The sequence below is a fragment of the Onychostoma macrolepis genome, chromosome 17 (assembly GCF_012432095.1).
Source record: "Onychostoma macrolepis isolate SWU-2019 chromosome 17, ASM1243209v1, whole genome shotgun sequence".
Lineage (NCBI taxonomy): Eukaryota > Metazoa > Chordata > Actinopteri > Cypriniformes > Cyprinidae > Onychostoma > Onychostoma macrolepis.
In genome coordinates, this window is record NC_081171.1 from 453416 (window position 1) to 473802 (window position 20387).

Here is a 20387-nt window from a genome sequence, read left to right on the forward strand (position 1 = left end):
ATTTTACAACAACAAAATGAATAGCTTAAGGTTAATTAATATCCCTGCTCCCAATCACTAGAATATGTGACCCTGGACCACAAAACCAGTCTTAAGTCGCTGGGGTATATTTGTAACAATGGCCAAAAATACACTGTATGGGTCAAAATGATAGATTTTTCTTTTATGCCAAAAATCATTGGTATATTAAGTAAAGATCATATTCCATGAAGGTTTTTAATAAATTTACTACTGTAAATATATCAAAACTTTGTTTTTGATTAGTAAGCATTGCTAAGAATTCATTTGGACAACTTTAAAGTCGATTTTCTCAATATTTAGATTTTTTTTGCACCCTTGGATTTTCAAATAGTTGTATCTCAGCCAAATATTGTCCGATCCTAACAAACCATACATCAATGGAAAGCTTAATTATTCAGCATTTAGATGATGTATAAAACTCGAAAAATTGACACTTAAGACTGGTTTTGTGGTCCAGGGTCACATATGGAAATAACGTTTATCATCGCACTCCAATAAAATGCTATTCTTCCTCAGTATTTCAGTCTTGTTTTGCAGTCCTAATATCTAAAGATTCTTAAATCAAGACAGATTTACTGGAGAAGCAAAATGACTTAAGATAATAAGTCTTGTTTTCGGAAAAATTTATTTAAAATGAAGACAAGGAAAACAAAAGGAAACAAGACGGGAATACTGAGGAAGATTTTTGTAGTGTATGCAACATTTAATGCCAAGAATTTATGGATTTAAGACTTTCTTCTCTGATTTAAGACTTGTGGAATGATGAATAAAGAGTCTGATTCAGTTCCACAGGAGTCGTGTAAACTACTGGCAAACGATTCAATGACCTGGATCTGTCCAGACAGCTGGATGATGAATTATGAATCATCGTCTGCTTATGTGAATGTAGTACAGATGCAAGCGGGCCGTCAGACACACATACAGTATCATACGGCACCGCAGTTCAGTTCGGTGTCGATTCTCTGAACAGACACATGAAAACTGACTCTCAAACAAACCAGAAAGATAAACTTCACCGCACCTGTCATTCAGAGCTCCTGAGAGCCTTCTATCAACTCATATGAGACACAGGCATATACAGATAACAAGATCAAACAAAAACAGACGATTCATTTCTGAAAACCAATTCAGCTAATGGCCGATGTGACGCATTCAGAAACGAAGCAGCGAGCCTGTTTAGATTTACAAACACGGATTCAAACGCTCTTCACCCTGACAACTAAGACTCTGAGATCCGTATCATGACATGAGAGGTGTGTGTGTGTGTGTGTGTGTGTAGGGATGGGTACCGAAGCCCGGTATTAAATGGGCCCCAGGGGGTAAATTATGAAAGAGCGGAGTATCGATAACCTCTGAGGGTAATGGCTCTGCTAATCGCTACTGGAGAAATTAAGAAAATACACATACATTTATTATTGCTATATAGACATTATCTATTATATAGTCGCCAGCTGTTTTTATATGCAATAATATTAGGACATTTGTCTATGATGCATTTTTGCATGAAAAAAAATTAAAGTACTGTTTTTTTCATTTGTATCTTTGTTTTACTGTATTTGTCAGTTTGTTTTACTTTGTTTCTTACTGTATCTTATGTATAAAGAAACACTAAAAAAGGTTGATTTTTTATATTAATTTCATTAAATTATATTTATTTTACATTTCAGAATATAAAGCAATGTTAATTAAGTTACAGTGGTGGCCAAAATTATTAGAACATTAGAACATATTAGTATTTTCTATTTTTTTTGCTGTAGTGTGTCAGGAGGAAATATCAGTTTACATTTCCAAACATTCATTTAGCCATTAATTGTAATAATCCAGTGAGACTTTTGTGCTCCACACAGAGATCTGATCTGATCATCATCAGTCTGTCAGGAATAACATGAAGAAACAGAACAAACTGAGACTAAATCCAGAAGAACTGTGTCTCTGCTTCGAGAAACCTCCTGCGAAGCTCCTGAGAAACTCTGCTCGAGTGCAGCGAGGACAAAACCTGCTTTAAACACAAAGCATGCTCACAACAAATGTTGATTTAGTTTAGTTCATAGAAGTTAACTGATACAGAAAATCTATTTATGACATTATTTTTGACAGCATCCTCATTTTACAGCATCTTTACACAAGTGCCTCAAACTGTTAACAGCACTGTAGCTTCGCAGGAGGTTTCTTGAAGCGTCTTGAGACACAGTTCTTCTGGATTTAGTCTCAGTCTCTGTTTCTTCATGTTATTCTTGACAGACTGATGATGATCAGATCACATCTCTGTGTGGAGCACAAAAATCTCACTGCATTATTGCAATTATAATATGTGTGTGCGCGCGTTTTTGTGACAAATCAGGACATAGATGTGTATAATGATGAGGGTATGGCAGGTATTACAAGGAGAAGGTGACTTTTCAGGACATTACTCCATGTCCCCACTTTTCAAAACGCTTATAAATCACTCAGAATGGAGTGTATTGAAAATCTGAAATAGCAGAAAGTCTCCTGTAAGGGGTAGGTTTAGGTGTAGGACAATAGCACATACAGTAAGTACAGTATAAAAACCATTACGCCTATGGAGAGTCCCCACTTTTCACAAAAAAAAAACATGAGTGTGTGTGTGTGACCGACCTGCTCCTGTCTCATGCGGTCGATGAGCTCCATGATGGAGGTGAAATGAAGGCATCTCTCTGAATGTCCCACGCTGTGAGTGTGGAGCGGCCCGTTCTGCCAGTGTCTCCACTCCCACAGGGACAGCTCTCGGACGGGCCCCGACACACACGGACCCTACACACACACACACACACACACACACATATGAATCAATGAATAACAAATATGCATCACATTGTATTCATTAGTTTATAATAAAACTGTGTAATCCAAATGCAATTCAGATACATAAATCTTAAACGCAGGGCTAAATATTAGTGTTGATCTCCTCTGAGCACAGGTGTATAGTGATGTCTGGATTGTTCTGGCTGTATTCTCGTCTGTATTCACCTGCTCCAACGGCTCGTCACTGAAGGTCAGCAACGTCGACGGTCTGAAGACCGGCTGAGGTTCATCTGAAGACAGTCTCATGCTGGACATCCACTCGGCCTCTTCAGCTGCGGTCAGAAACCCGGCGTCCTTCACACCCTTCTGCTCTCCTCCTGCAGAACATAAGAGTCTGTTAAACACAGCACCGCTGATCTACAGACACACACACACACACACACACTTCACTCACTCACTAACACACTTCACTCACTCACTCACTAACACACACACACACACGTTAGTTTTTGTGAAAAGTGGGGACTCTCCATAGGCGTAAAGGTTTTTATACTGTACTTACTGTATGTGCTATTGTCCTACACCAACCCTACACCTAAACCTACCCCTTACAGGAGACTGTGCATTTCAACTTTCCCCAAAAAAACCTCATTCTGAGTGATTTATAAGCGTTTTGAAAAGTGGGGACATGGGTCAATGTCCTGAGATGCCACCTTCAGCTTGTAATACCTGCCATACCCTCATCATTATACACATCTATGTCCTGACTTTTCACAAAAACGCACACACACTTACCTACAGACACACACACACACACTTGTTTCACTATCCTTGTGGGGACATTCATAGGCGTAATGGTTGTTATACTGTACTTACTGTATGTGCTATTGTCCTACACCAACCCTACACCTAAACCTAGACTTTCTGCATTTTTAGATTTTCAAAAAACTTCATTCTGAGTGATTTATAAGCGTTTTGAAAAGTGGGGACATGGGTCAATGTCCTGAGATGCCACCTTCACCTTGTAATACCTGCCATACCCTCGTCATTATACACATCTATGTCCTGACTTTTCACAAAAACGCACACACACTTCACTCACTCACTCACACTTCACTCACTCACTCACTAACACACACACACACACACACTTCACTCACAAACACACACACTTCACTCACTCTCACACACACACACACACACACTTACACACTTACTTCACTCACAAACACTCACACACACTTCACTCTCTCACACACACACACACACACACTCTCTCACACACACACACACACACACACACTTCACTCTCACACACACACACACACACTTCACTCTCTCACACACACAAACACACACACTTCACTCTCACACACACACACACACACTCTCTCACACACACACACACACACACACACACACACACACACACACACACACACACACACACACACAGGAGAAGATCTGTACAAACACCACAATCACTCTTTACAGTAAAGTCTCATTTGTTAAAGGTACAGTTCACCCTACAATGAAAATCTCTTCATCATTAACTCTCTCATGTTGTTCCAAAGCTGTTGAACACAAAAGACGACGTTCTGAAGAATGTTTGGAACGAAGCAGTTGACGGTACCAATTGACTTCCATAGTATTTTTTTCTATACTACAGAAGTCAATGGCTATCAGTAGTTGTTTGTTTACTAATATTCTTCAAAATATCTTCTTTTATGCAAGCTATGGCAGAATTTTCATTTTTGGATGAACTATCACTTTAACATTAGTTAATGCACCGGTTAAAATGCACTAACATAGAACAATATGTTTTTCACAGTACATATTCATTTTTTTCATTTTAGTTTGTAAATATATAAATGTTCATTGTTAATAAAGACAACTTGATTTAAAAATGCATTAACTAATGTAAACAAATGACACCTTATTGTAAAGTGTTACCAAATATAAATATAAAGCTGAAATGTTTAAGATAAGAGGGGTTTTTAATGAGTATATCATACATCCAGGTCATTTTTCAAGCATGAACTGAACAATGGTCTGAGGTTTAAGATTAAAACAAGAGATGAGAGCAGTGATGTGAGGTCAGTACCGTTGATCCGCAGACCGAGCGATGACCGGCCGCGGCCGGCGTCTCTGTGCTGGAACTGACCACAGCTGATGTGCATCTTGTGCAGTGTCGGTGTGACCCCCGCGGGCAGCATGCGCGGACTGTGAGCAAACATCTGGAAGCTGTGCTTGTTTCCCATGATGCTCTTGTTGATGCTGCGCCGGTTGCTCTGGCTCTGGTTATACGTCTGCGAGAGAGCGAGACACACAACTGTAACGAAAACTTTAGGAAATCATCCTTCTCTTTTATTTCCATATTTTCTATTTTCATTTTAACTGTTATATTATTAGTAATTTCTTCTGTGTTTTTGTCATTTTTATTTAAATATGTCTATATATTTTGGATATGTTAATTTCAGTTTTAGTTTCTTTAGGACATCAACTAAAACTAAATAAAAATAAGAAATGTTGCCTTAGCAACTCCTAAAATAACATTCATTTTATTTAATTAATTTTAATATATTTCATTTATTTCAGTTAGTTTATGTTTATTTTAAGTAACAAAATGTTTTTATGGTTTAATATCCCTTATTAAACAATAAAAAAAAATAAACCTATTTACTTCAACTTTTTATTTGAGGAATTTTGTTATTTTTATTATTTTTGTTTAATTTTATTTTGGTTTTAGTTATTTTAGTACATCACCTAAAACTAAATAAAAATAAGAAATGTTGCCTTGGCAACTACCTAAAATAAAATATGAATTTTAATATATTTGATTTATTTCAGTTAATGTTTGTGTATAATGTTTATTTTAAGTAACAAAATGTTTTTATGGTTTAATATCCTTAATAAACAATAACTTTTTATTTTAGTAATTTTGTTATTTTTATCATTTTTTTTTTGTACATATTTAATTTCAGTTAATGTTTAACATTTATTTTATGTAACAAAATGTTTTATTTTTATTTTTTATATCCCTTATTTAATCAATCTTATTTAAATTTTTTATTTTAGTAATTTTGTTGTGCATTTTATTAGTTTGTGTAGAGGTGTTTTATTGCTATGAAATGTTGGTGCAGTTATAAGCAGACTGAGGCTCTCACTCGTTCCTCGCGTCCCTCGGCCAGAATGACCACGATTCGTCCCTGACGCCGGCGGCCAGTGCGGCCCATGCGCTGGACCAGACGGATGGGACTTTTCTGAGCATCAAAACACACGATAAGATCCACCTCACCGATGTCCAGACCCTCCTCACCCACACAGGTGGACACTAGTGTGTTGAAGCCGCCGTCACGGAACCGACGCACCACCTACACACACACACACACACACACACAGGCTGTCTGAGCATCTAAACCAGTGGTCATCAACCCTTTTAAGCCCAAGATCCCTGGCCTCGGCCTTTATGAAAGCCAAGATCTACTTATTGAAGAATTGATAGAAAAAGACATCCCAGATAGTAGTACTTCCAGTTTGAGGCCTATTAGTGATGCATTGATCAGAGCCGATTCAGAATCAGATTTTCTTTTCTTTTTTTAACTAGCAAAATTGGCTGATTCTGAATTAGATTTTTTTTAAGCAAATGTATTTATTGTCTATTTGCTTTATAAAAAAAATAATAAAAAAACTGGCCTTAAAAAAAATATCTGTAGCCATTTGAAACCACTGCATTTTAATCACGATCCAAACAAAGATGTTGCACAATCAACTGTTTTTGATTTGAATTAGATTGTATAATTTCAGGATTTAAAACAAAAACAGGATGGTCTGACTTTAGGTTTTATTTATTTGCTACATTATAAAATATATCTGCGTGAAACAAAAGCAGCAGGTCTGAATGAGGCGCAAATGCACTCTCTGCCAGCAGGTGGCGCTCATGAACCAGCCGCAATATAGCGTTTCCTTGGTTACCGCTGTAAACAAAGCAGAGCTGTGCTTTATATGGAGGTAAGAGAAGAAAACGCCATTGCCATCGATACTTTTCTCAAGACAGCATTAATAAATAACCCCATACCCTCAACTCAATATTTATATTTTCTTCCTATATCTCGACCTTCGTGAACAGCGAGCTTGTTCTCTGCCGGCTCTGATGTGAACACAGGCTCACGTACCTCCAGCTGTTCTTTCTGCGTGAATCCTCGAACCCCTTTCCCGGCCGATGCCTGACCCATGAAGGTCATGACCCTCACCAGCGGCTGATGGCGGCTCAACATCTCTGCGATCTCCTGCACGCTCTCACGGAACGACGAGAAGATCATGACGCGTGTGCTCACCTCAGCGGACGCCTTCGAATCTGGACCAATCACAGCAGAGTTCAGTCACAATCTAACCAATCAGACTCAAGCACCCTGCAGGACACACGACTGTAAAATAAGCCTTTTAGGAAATCACCCATATTGGTGTTATTTTAATATCAATGAGATAGTATTATACTATTGAATTTGTTTATATTTTCATATTCATTTTAACAAGTTTTAGTCAATTTGTTGTGTTTTTGTCATTTTTTATTATTTGTTTCATTTTCAACTGTCTACTAGGGGTGACCCCGAATAGTCGACGATTCGATGCTTCGATTCGACTCCCAATCTCACAGTTGAATATTCGCGGGGTGTTATGATCATACCATTTTGGCTATATGGGGTGCTCAATGTCTGATTTCACATCGAACTACCGGTTTTCTCCCAATAAGTTAAAATACAGCCTATTATGATAATGCTGTAAATAAGAATCTGAAAAGAAAAAAAAGCTTTAAATAAATATTTTAAAGTGCGTGAATAAATCCAACCACCCTTATAGATTTAAGTTTCACTTTCCATAATCCGTGACCGACAGAGGAGCATCTTGGCGGCAAGGATTTAAAACTTTAACAAGACTCAAACTGACGCAGAGTGAAAGACTGGATTTTTTTCGATCAGGTAGGATACAAGTGATTTCAAAACATTTCAGCCGGTTTATTTATATCGTGTATATATTATTTATCTCGTATAAGATGCATTTGGTTGAGTCGCTGCAGTAAAGCGCTTTATTGAACAGTGATTATCTCTTCAGTGCGCAGCGCGAGCAGGACAAACAACTATGCAGAATAGTAATAACTATGACTGGGACTGTCATATACATAACGTTATAATGAGAGCACTATTGTAAAAAAAATGTTGTGAATTCTTAGGGTTTCGCTGACGTTTAATGTTAACTATCTTTTAATCAAAACATAAAACATTATTCACTCCGTTTGTATCTGCGAGGCGTCCATTACACATCTTCCCTGTGTATTAACGTCAGTATTTATGACTGTCGAGTGTCTGACTTGACTCTTGGTAATGTATTTCGCCCCCGCCCCTCAAACATATGATTCGACTATCAGTCGACTATCGGCAAGATTCGAAAATTCCAATTCGACTATGAAAATCCTTAGTCGGGGACACCCCTACTGTCTACATATTTTTTTTATATATGTAGTTTAGTTGTGCTTTTTTATTTAATTTTTAAATATTTCAGATTAATCTTTTAAGTTTTCGTAATTTTGTTGTTTTAAATTTTTTATTTATTTTGTTCTATTTCCAAATGTCTCTATATTTGACATTAGATTTATATATATATTTTTTTTAAGTTTTAGTAATTTTGTTCTGGTTTTTGTTTTCAGTTTTTGACCAAATGAAGCCAAGTGAGAAATGTTGCCTCAGTAACTAGCAGAAATATAATAAGTTTAATGTTTCATATATTTTATTTCAGATAATGTTTATTTCAAGTAACAATTTTTTAATGGTTGATGACCATTATTAATATTAAATTTAGTGCTGTCAAACGATTAATTGCGATTATTCGCATCCAAAATAAAAGTTTTTGTTTACATAATGTATGTACTGTGTATGCTTATGTATGTGTATGCATATATATATATATATATATATATATATATATATATATATATATATATATATATATATATATATATATATATATATATATATATATATATATATATATATATATATATAAATAAATAAAACACACATAGAGTATATATTTTGAAAATATTTACATGTACAGTCATGGGCAAAAATATCGGCACCCTTGGTAAATCTGATCAAAGAAGCCTGTGAAAATTAATCTGCATTGTTAATCCTTCTGATCTTTTATTAAAAAAATTTACAAAAAATCTAACCTTTCATTGGATAATAAGAATTTAAAATGGGGGGAAATATCATTATGAAATAAATGTTTTTCTCAAATACACATTGGACACAATTATTGGCTTCCCTAGAAATTCTTATGAGTAAAATATATCTGAAGTATTTTCCCATTCATATTCACAATTCTGAGCACTCCAGCGTGATTATGAACATGAAATTATCCAGCCATGGCTTCCTGTTTCACAGAAATATAAATAGGAGGGAAAACAAAGCCCAAATTCCCTTAATCATCATCACAATGAGAAAAACCAAAGAATAAATTTCTGATGTGCAGCAAAAGATAATTGAGCTTCACAAATTAGTGAAGTGTCTTTAAGAACAGAGCTATAGCAGTGAAAATTCCCATCTCCACCATCAGGGCAATAATTAAGAATTTCCAATCAACATAAGATGTTAGGAAACTGTCTGGAAGAGGACGTGTGTCTATATCGTCCTAATGCACGGTGAGGAGGAGAGTTTGAGCGGCTAAAGACTCTCCGAGGACCACAGCTGGAGAACTGCAGAAAATAGTTGAGTCTCGGGGTCAGAAAACCTTTAAAAAAATGGTCAAACATCTCCTACATCAGCACATGTTGTTTGGGAGGGTTTCAAGAAAAATGCTCGTCGCTCATCCAAAAACAAACTCCAGCATATTCAGTTATCAGACACGACTGGAACTTCAAACGGGACTGGCTTCTATGGTCAGATCAAACTAAAAAATGAGCTTTTTAGTAGCAAACACTCAAGATGGGTTTGGTGAACACAGGGATAAAAATATGAAATATACTGCTGTATTCTTGATTTTGTGGGCCTATATTTCTGCTGGAGGTCCAAAAAAAAGTGACCGACTCTGTTAGAAATCTTATTAATGGGCTATGTTTGGATCTTCCAACCGTACAATAATCCAAACACAAACCTCAAAAACAACACAAAAATGGGTCACTGAGCACAAAACCAAGCTTCTGCTGGCCATTCCAGTCCTCTGGCCGTTTGATAATACCTAGAATATCAAAATCAACTGCGGGCGGCAGATCCTTTTCCTATTTAGCACCCAAACTCTGGAACAATCTACCTAACACTGTTCGGGAGGCAGACACACTCTGTCAGTTTAAATCTAGATTAAAGACCCATCTCTTTAACCTGGCGTACACATAACACACTAATACGCTTCTATTATTCAAATCCGTTAGAGGATTGTTAGGCTGCATTAATTAGATCAACCGGAACCGGGAACACTCCCCATAACACACGATGTACTCGTTACATCGTAAGTAGAATGGCATCTACGCTAATATTTGTCTGTTTCTTTCCTATTCTGTTTCTCAGTCCGTATCCGATCAGATGGTGGATCAGCACCAAGAGATGATGTCTACAGCCCTGATCGTCAGCGGAGACCAGGACACCCAGATGACCCCCAGAGATATATCCCCAGTGAAGACCTCGATTAAAATACAATAAAACTAAAAAATAACAAAATAACTAAAAATATAATAAATAAATAAAAGAAAAAAAAAAAAAAAAAAAAAAATATAAATATATATATATATATATATATATATATATAATAAAAACCTAACTACATAATACTATTATTGTTAGAAATTACAACAGTATAAAAATAGAAATAATACATTTATACATTTAAAAAAATAAATAAAAATAATATACAAATATGAAAAATTAATAAATACATTATTTTTAGTTTTTTTTTAAATTATTTTTTAAATAATAAATTATTAAGCCCTTTACACAATCTGACATGGCTGCGGTTTTGGTTCCTTGCCGCTGTCGCCTCTGGCTTGCTCAGTTGGGGACACTTCATTTCTAGCGATTATCGCCGATTTGATTGCACAGATACTATTTAAACTAAACTGAGCTAGACAATGACATCTCTGAATTCAATAATGAAATGCCTTTCACTGAAAATTGAGTGTTTAATCTTATCATTATACATTACTGACACTCTATCCTCCAATTTGATACTGTTAAGTGCTTTGACACAATCTGTATTGTTAGAAGCGCTATATAAATAAAGGTGACTTGGCTTGACTTGACTCTGACCTGAACCCTGTAGAACATGAGTGACCTGAAGAGAAGAAGCTGTGAATCTAAAGGGTCTGGAGTGATTCTGGATGAAGGAATGGTCTCTGATCTCTTGTCAGGTGTCTCTAACCTCATCAGGCATTATAGGAGAACATTTAGAGCTGTTAAACTGGCAAATGGAGGTTTCAGAAAGTATTGAATAAAAGGGTGCCGTTAATTGTGTCCAACATGTATTTGAGAAAAACATGTATTTCATAATGATATTTCCCCCCATTTTAAATTCTTATTATCCAATGAAAGGTTAGATTTTTGTGAATTTTTTAAATAAAAGATCAAAAGGATTAACAATGCAGATTAATTTTCACAGCCTTCTTTGGTCATATTTACCAAGGGTGCCGATATTTTTGGCCATGACTGTGTATATTTATATTCATATAATTTATATGACATATGAATATATTTAATATATTTAATATAAAAAACATAACACATTTTTCTTAAATATGTACATGGATGAGTGTGCATTTATATATACATAATTAATTTACAATAACAACTAAATTATTACAATATTATATAATAACCAAAATTAAAAGCTCAATTACTTATAGTTATGATAATCACTATAATAACCCTGTTTCATATAATCAAATCATCTTCAGTACTTAAACAATCATGTATTTCATAAACACGTCCCGGTACCTGAGCTCTCGGCCCACGTCTCAAAGTGCTGCAGCACAACCTCGTCCAGCTTCTGTAGTTTGGGGTGACTGTAGGCATACGGCTCTCCAGGCCCTACAAACCAAACACATCAGACATAAAGCCATTGTTTACTCACCTGCATGTCGTCTGCACCCGTGTGGATGCTGGGCTTTATCACAAAACCAGACTACTATGATAGGTTTATGGTACTTGAACAGCCCATGATCGCTGACTGCTGTCACTAGCTATTTTTCCATCCAAAGATGCAAATTGAACTTACTTAGGGCCCGATGAAATCCGTTTTATTCTTTCCCAAATTCCATTTTATTTTTTATTTTTTTCAAATTCCTTTTTCTGAACTCCTTTTTAATACTTCACTTTTATTAATTAAAAAGCACGTCTAATATGGGTTTCAAGACTTTAATTAATAATTTAGCATTAATTAAAGGTTTGACAAAAACTACATGTTTAGGGCCCTATGAAATGTTTTATTTTTTCACACCTTATGGTTGTTACCAAATTCTGTTTTAGCATGTCTAATTATTTGAATGCATAAAAACTATTTTTATTTCTTCTTACAATAGCCTTATGAAATTCTGTGTTGTTTATTTACATTTTTCTGGTTAACAAATGAAGGCATAACATGAAAATGATTTTTTTTTTTTTTTTGGCCAATAAATGGGATTTTCTAGTCAAATTAAAACATGGAAAAAGTATTGTGATTTATTCCTTAAATAAAGTTGTATTAATTTTGCAATAGTAGTAGCATTAATACTTACATTCTACTGAATTGTAGTAATACATTTCTGCAACAATATCTTCAAGTTAAACCTTTTATTTTGACGGGTTGCTGTGCATACTTTAAAATTTCTGTGTATATATGATTTATGCATCTATAGATATCCAAACATATGGATATGTTTTACTCAAATGAAACAGTAAAATGCTCGTGGTGTGACAGAGCAGTTCTGATGTTGTTCATGTATTTATGTCCTCATTTAGTGAGACGGCAGACGCTGAAATCACCGCAAGCGTCTCACACGCTTCAGTATCCGCGTAGTAAACAAAACTGTGCTTCTCCGCCATTCATTCATTCACACAGACACGCAGAACACGGACAATTCATATTTAAAATGCATTTATCATGATTTGATTGAAGTGTAATATCGTACTTTTGATTAATTCACCCAGACTGACAAATTCTGTGATATTCCGCGTTAAACTGTAAATTCTGTTTTTATGACTGAATTCCACGATTCCGTCCATGTTTTCCGCATCGCAGAAATCATAGGGCCCTACTTACTGTACTGTACGCGCAAAACTGGAATATCGCATAAAACTTTTGCGAATTAAAGCACCGTTTCCATCCAACGAGTCAAAGAGAACAAAATCATCACGTCCTGATAAACTGGCACTAAATATCTCTAAGAAAAGTAGGAGAAGCCACTGAATATAATAATGTTCATATATGATGAATGACTTGCGGCTCAGAGCGAGCAGACGAAGCACAATAAATGCTGTCACTGCTTTCTGAGGCGGATGTCTGTTATTTGGGAACGCAGTCGTTTAAGACAATTATACAGAAATATATTGACGACAGACTTTGCTCAGACATTTCAGAACGACCCGAACAACATTTCAGATGCTGTGAACGAGATCGGTCCCCAATTATCCCGTCTCATAGCACAGACTCACATGACTTTTTGATGCACATGAAGGAATTTATTCAGTAAATGTGTTTTCATCGTAGTTTATGCGCATTTTTCTTATCGGATAAAAGGTTTATCCTACTCAATTGTATTTTAGAATTTATGCACATCTTCGGGTTTCCATCCAGCATTTCTTTAATGCGATATTCCAAAATGTGCATAAAAATAGATGAATGGAAACATAGCTACTTGTGTTAAAGAGCAGCAGGAACATGCTGCTGAACATCTGCTTTCATGCCTCACTGAAGAACAGAAGTCACAGGTTTGGAGGAGAGTAAATGATGACAGAATGTGTTTTTCTGAAAGTTAATGACCTCGGCTCGCTGTGGCGAACATGCTCTCCATTTCCCTGTAGAGATCCATGAAGACCGGACTCCTCTGGAGCTCGTTCCTCACGCGAGTCGACTCTGAGAAAACAACAAACACTGGTGATGTGAAGAGCAGAGGAGCATCAGCGTCCGGCCGGCACGAGCGTGAGTATCTGAGCACCTTTGGGTCCAGAGAAGATGTTCTGAATGAAGAGGAAGAGAGATCTGATGCCCATCTGCTGCAGTAACTCGTAGCCGTGATACAGACTGATGCAGATGGCAAAATCGCCCTCGATCGCGCCCTGCTGCGGCCCCTGCTGAGACACAGAGGCGGACAGTAACAAAGTACATTTACTTGAGTATTATTATAGTTTTTTTTTTTAGAAGCTTATGACTTTAACTTCACTACATTTGAAAGACAAATATCGTACTTTTCACTCGAAGTAGAAAGTCGTCACTATGTATTTTTTTCCTTCCCTAAAACATGGCTTTTTTTTTTTATACATAGGATTACGTGAAGTGATTTCCCAGCATTTTTTGAACACTGCCCAGTTGCAAATGTGATATTTATTTACAAGTCAATTAAAAGAAGTAAATATTGTGGTAAATATTAGACACAATATTGTCTGATTTAGCTAAACTGTGTAAATGAAAATATTACTGATAAAGCCACAGAAGAACTGTTGTGCATCTCCTGACAAAACACAAGAGGTGTTTGACTTGAAGCAGCGCTGCAGACTATTCTGTGTATAACATCAAAGTACCGCTTGAGCGATTAGAAAGCATGTTTGAAATTTTAGTTGTTTTCATGTCAAAGAAGTCTTGCTTTTTTGTTAAAGCAGTGTTGCCGTTGTAAAGTTATACAGCTACAGTTGTGTTGCTGGGTTTTAAAGCAGGTTTGATTTTTTTTCTTATTAGTCTGTATTTCACTCAAGTAATGGAGTTATGAACTTGGTCCACTTCTGCTGAGAGAACACAAAAATAACCATTAGGAAACATTCAGTATTACTTACTTTAGGTTATTTACAAATAACCTTCCCGCAACATTCTGGGAATCTTATTTTATGGTTGCCAAATTTAAAACCTAAAAAGAAAGCTACTTAAACTTCATCATTCAACTGAACTGTGCTCATATGTTTCAAACTCTTCAGCTCTTATATGTTCTTACTCCACACGTGTAATAAAGTCCTTGAAAGCGTGATGTTTTCTAGTGTATTTCTCAGGTAATATCAATGGTGTGACCCATCTCAGATGCAGCCCAAATTACAACAACTGTGCTTACATACACACATAAATTTATGTAATTGCTTGATCAAAATTATTGTTAAGGACAATTTAGCAGTCTCTGGATATTGTTAGGGACACATCATAGCGTCTCCACTAAATTCTTTACTCTTGTACTATAATTTTATAGCTAATTATAATTTCTGATTTTAACTTATTCTGTTCTGAATACCGTAAAATTTAAAGGATTTGCTGACAACTTATAGGTGAATTTTTTATCAACGCAGTAAATGTTTTAAAAATAGTTTTGTGGGGAAAAAAAACCACAGTGTTTGGCTGACGTGTGAACTGTGCAAGATTATTTCACAATATTAGATGGAAAGATCAGAAAAAGCCCACATACAATGGCCTACATAGACCCTCCCGTTAAAAGAAATCAGGACAGAAGCGGTGGAAAGTGGACAGAAGAGACTGATTAAAACAGCAGGTGTGAACAGAAATTCCCTGACTTTTCCTGACTAAAAAGCTGAATTTCCATGACCTATAATGAATGGAAAAAACAGGCCGCTTTTACCCGTTAAATGCACTTTGAAATTTTTTATACTTTTTTTTTTTTGTTGTTAAAAACTCAGTCTTTGAAGTGGTCATTTTGTAGCCAAAGCTCCTAAAAATGGACATTTTCTGGCATATTTGCCTTAGTTAACCGGTACAGCCTGGTGACTGACTCAGAGATTGCCAGTAAATAAGAACAAATTGCAAGTAATAGCTAAATTAAATATATAGCACAAAGACAGAAATTAAATTTTGCTTAAGTTTTTATGTTTGTAGGTGTTCAGGTACAGAAACTGAATAATTACTTATAAAATAACATTTTTTGACCATTTGAAATTAGTGGCAAGGCAACCGCTGCATTTTAATCATGAATCAATCAAAAAAAAATAAGGGCAATGTTTGATTTATATTAGACTGCAAGTAAAAACAGAACGGTGTGGTTTTAGCTTTGTGAAATTATGCTACGTGAAACAGAAACAGCAGACGAGCTGAATGAGACGCAGTTCCTCTCTCTGACAGCAGGTGGCGCTCATGGAGCAGTGATACAGCGTTTCCTTGGTTACCGCTGTAAACACAGCAGCGCTGCACGTATTAAGCAGGTGCGTAGCCACGGGTGCGCCAGCTGCCACTGTGGGTGTCACCGGCACACCCTTAATCGTCACCTTTTTTAATCGTAATAAACATGGGCGGCGCTAAGGAGGGGCGAGCAGATGCTTCAGCACCCCCAAGAAAGACCAAAGCACGGCCATAGCACCCATAAGAAATGAAATAAAATAAAAACATTTGACTTATTACGCATTCATAGCTCGTGCATTGCAATATAACGTGACGTGATTAGCAGGCGCACTTTTTGAATTGTCAGCATTTTATTTTAAAAATGGATCGGTTCCTTGTGCCGAGTACGCCTGTCCCCGACTAAAGACTTCACGAGTCACACGTAAATTGATTAATGTAATAACCCAGGCTACTAACCGTCCTTTAATATATAGGCGTATAGCCTATTCCGCGCTCAAGCACACGTATAAAACTCGCAATGGCAAAAGTAGGCTAATGATTATGAATATGTTGGGGGAAGGGAAAAGAAAACATTTTAATTATTTGTTAATAAACTAATGATTTCTTCTCAGTCAGTGTCGGCTGAAAAGATAAAGTTGCCGAATGCGACGCTGCACTCGCCATCTCCGCATGAACTTTAATAAAGAAATGCACCTTTTCATTCCGACTACGTAATTAGAGATGTTATATATTTTTACAGGCTGTTCTGTAACGTTAGTAAAACACAGTCTTGGTGTTTTTTTTTGCACATTAATCTGACAGTAAATGTGGCACACCCAGTTTTTCTGATGCACACCCAGAGTCTCTTTTCTGGCTACGCTCCTGGTATTAACACTAATGTAAATGCATTATATGGAGACAAGATGAAAAGAAAACACCATGTAAACTGTAAAAGCATGAATGTGTGATCAAACACAGGTAAAGTCTGCGTGTGGGACGCTCAGGTGAGTGATGCGTCTGCCGTACCTGGATGTGTGGCACCGGGTTGCGTCTGAACTGTTCTCGGGCCAGAATGATCTGGTATTTTGTGAGCGAGCGGAGGTCACGCTGATTCAACAGCCTCATCTGGGTCAGACGGGACGTAAACTTCTCCAATACCTGCGGGAAAAACAGGCCAGAGCTGTTTGAGAATCATTACAGCAGTACAATGGAGCACTCGGACGTCTCTTTTCAACACAATCACGCCACATATTCCACTCACGTCTTCATCTTTTATGCTCACTGGACGAGTGTTTGCTGCCCTGCTGAGCAAAAATGGACATTCGATCTTTCAGGACTCTTTCTCTGATCACTTCATCTCGACAAACAATCACCGCTGAGACCCGAACCTCTCCAATTCAGGACAAACACATATCTGTCCCTACGTATCTTAAGAATTATGATTGTTAAATACACTCAGATCATTCAACTAAAAGCATGGATCAGCCTCTCAGAGAGTCTATTCATCTGTGAATCCTGAAAAATAAAATGCATCACAGTTTCTACTAAAATATTGTGCAGCACGACTGTTTTCAACATTGATAATAATCAGAAATGTTTGTTGAGCAGTAAATCAGCATATTAGAATGATTTCTGAAGATCATGTGACACTGAAGACTGCAGTAATGATGCTGAAAATACAGCTGCATCACAGAAATAAATTACAGTTTAACACATATTCACATAGAAAACAGCTGTTTTAAATTGTAATAATATTTCACTGTTTTTTGATCAAATAAATGCAGCTTTGCTGAGCTGAAATGCTTATTTCAAAAACAGCAAAAAAAAAAAAAAAAAAGTAATTATTACAAACTTTTCAATGAAGGTACAAATAAAGTGTTTCTGCTTGTAAGTGTGGTCATGTTTATCTGCAGCATGAAGTGTTTTCCTGGTTCGTTCCAGGCTAATGCTGTGATCCAGATTTAGAATAAACCTGAACTTTCATCTGAAAATCTCCATTCACAGCAGCTGAAATCATCCAGCAGACAAACACAAGCAGCAGTTCAAGGACTCATACATGTATTTCTGGCTAAAGTGTGATAAAACTCAGGGGAGATAGTGAACGAAGCCTATCAAACACTGACCTGAAACACACACACACACACACACACACACACACACACACACAGAGCTCTACATTTAGCAGACACTTTTATCCAAAGCGTCTTACAAAATGATGACAATAGAAACAATCAAAACCAACAAGAGCGCCATAATATGCAAGTCCGGTAAAGTTGGCAAGTTTTCCGGATCAATAACTCACGAGCAAAACGTTTTTACGACACAAATGACGCCTCTTTTCATTCGTAGTGATGTAGTAAACGAGCTACAAGCGAGTTTTTCTGAAAACAAGCTTTCCTCCGCTCTGTACAAAACACATTGATCTCAATGCGCCGGCGTCTGAGAGACAAGTCCTAAGGGACCGTCTGCAAAGTGCAAAACGTGAAAAATGTTACTAATAAAATACTCAACTTCACAGTAACACACTGTACATCACTGCTCTCCTGCTGGTTATACTACAACACTCATTTAGAAAATAACTGCTTTTGGATTATTATTTTTTTTTTATATAGTTAGTAACTTCAATGTAACACACTGTACTTTCACCAAATTCAGTTTACACATCACTGTTCAGTTCACATAGTACAGTGTGTTACAATGAAATTAACTGTTTTTCATGATTAAAAAATCATTAAAAAAAATGTGTAAAAGCAATTATTGTATTTTTACAAAATAGGTGTTGTAGTATAACCAGCAGGAGAGCAGTGATATAGTGTGTTACTGTGAAGTTGAGTATTTTATTAGTAACATTTTTCACGTTTTGCACTTTGCAGACGGTCCCTTAGGACTTGTCTCTCAGACGCCGGCGCATTGAGATCAATGTGTTTTGTACAGAGCGGAGGAAAGCTTGTTTTCAGAAAAACTCGCTTGTAGCTCGTTTACTACATCACTACGAATGAAAAGAGGCGTCATTTGTGTCGTAAAAACGTTTTGCTCGTGAGTTATTGATCCGGAAAAGTCGAATCTGTGAATCTCTTGCCAACTTTATCCAACTTAATATGCAAGTCTTAGTCAGCCTTGTATATATATTTATTAGGGGTGTGCATGAATAGTCGAACATTCGAATATTCGGTCTGTAATTATTATTCAAACAATAAAAACACTATTCGAATTTTACTGTGTGTTGATTTGCTGGCTGTAAATGCAGGGAATCCATGATAAATCCTAAACAGTTATAACCACATGCACTGGGCGGCGCTGTGGAGCGTGTGCAAGTTGGTAGTATTCGATCACAGAATGTCGTCATCTGCCTCGCAAAGTTTGGATTTACTTTGATAAAAATGATCTTACTAAATGCAATTACTTCTGATCAAATGAACTAGTGAAACTGATTTATCATATCACCACCACAACGAGAAATCAGATGAAATCCAAACACAGTGGACTGAGGAAAGACTGCAGCTGTACTCGAGTGAGCCGAGACGAGCGCATCTGACAGCCAAATGATCTTCAGACATACTGTATATAAAGGTTCCTCGAGGGAGAGTGGTTTAACACAAGCGCTAAGAAACTGTTAGCACACGTCATCTTTGTCAGCGCGTTCTTATTGTTTCAGACTGAGGAACAAACTTTCACCCGAGCATGTGGATATTATAGTTTCTCTCAGAATTAATATGTGAAACAATGTAAACACAATAAATATAGGCTGACTCGAGTACATGTAGCCTACGTTCTGTACTGTAACTGGCACAGTCTGCTTGATTTTTCCGTTTGCTCTGCTTGATCTTGAAAGCTTTTTTTTTGTTTTGTTTACACATGTTTTCAACCAAAATAAAGCCTTGCGATATAACGTAACGTTATTGTAGAACATTGTTGTGTAACAGCTAATCATAAGCTTGAGTGTCCCTGGAGCACAGAAGCAGTCATAAGCAGCACAGGTATATTTGTAGCAATAGCCAACAATACATTGTATGGCTCAAAATTATACATTTTTCTTTTATGCCAAAACTTCATTTTTGATTAGTAATATGCATTGCTAAGAACTTCATTTGGACAACTTTAAAGGTGATTTTCTCAATATTTAGATGTTTTTGCACCCTCAGATTTCAGATTTTCAAATAGTTGTATCTCAGACAAATATTGTCCAACAAACCATACATCAATGGAAAGACTATTTATTCAGCTTTTAGATATATAAATCTCAAAAAAAAAAGAAAAGAAAAAGAAAAAAGACCCTTATGACTGGTTTTGTGGTCCAGGCCAGAATCACATATATATGTTCAACAAAAACAAGCAGA

The 20387-nt window shown here is 36.5% G+C and overlaps 1 protein-coding gene across 4 annotated transcripts in view; it reads right to left on the minus strand.

Moving 5' to 3' along the window:
• The window catches only part of fancm (FA complementation group M), a 55663-nt gene that overhangs the window by 19497 nt on the left and 15779 nt on the right, over positions 1–20387 (minus strand). For 2 of the 4 annotated variants that reach the window (XM_058750174.1, XM_058750172.1), the window contains exons 6-14: positions 17077–17208; positions 13961–14096; positions 13786–13878; positions 11763–11855; positions 6960–7141; positions 5952–6158; positions 4889–5093; positions 3010–3161; positions 2638–2793 (exon numbers count right to left, since the gene is read on the minus strand). In XM_058750174.1, coding sequence (XP_058606157.1) covers positions 2638–2793; positions 3010–3161; positions 4889–5093; positions 5952–6158; positions 6960–7141; positions 11763–11855; positions 13786–13878; positions 13961–14096; positions 17077–17208 — 1356 coding nt within the window. Of the gene's footprint in view, positions 1–2637; positions 2794–3009; positions 3162–4888; positions 5094–5951; positions 6159–6959; positions 7142–11762; positions 11856–13785; positions 13879–13960; positions 14097–17076; positions 17209–17311; positions 17352–18352; positions 18409–20387 lie in introns of those variants that run through there. The other 2 variants (XM_058750175.1, XM_058750173.1) reach the window with 2 other exon arrangements.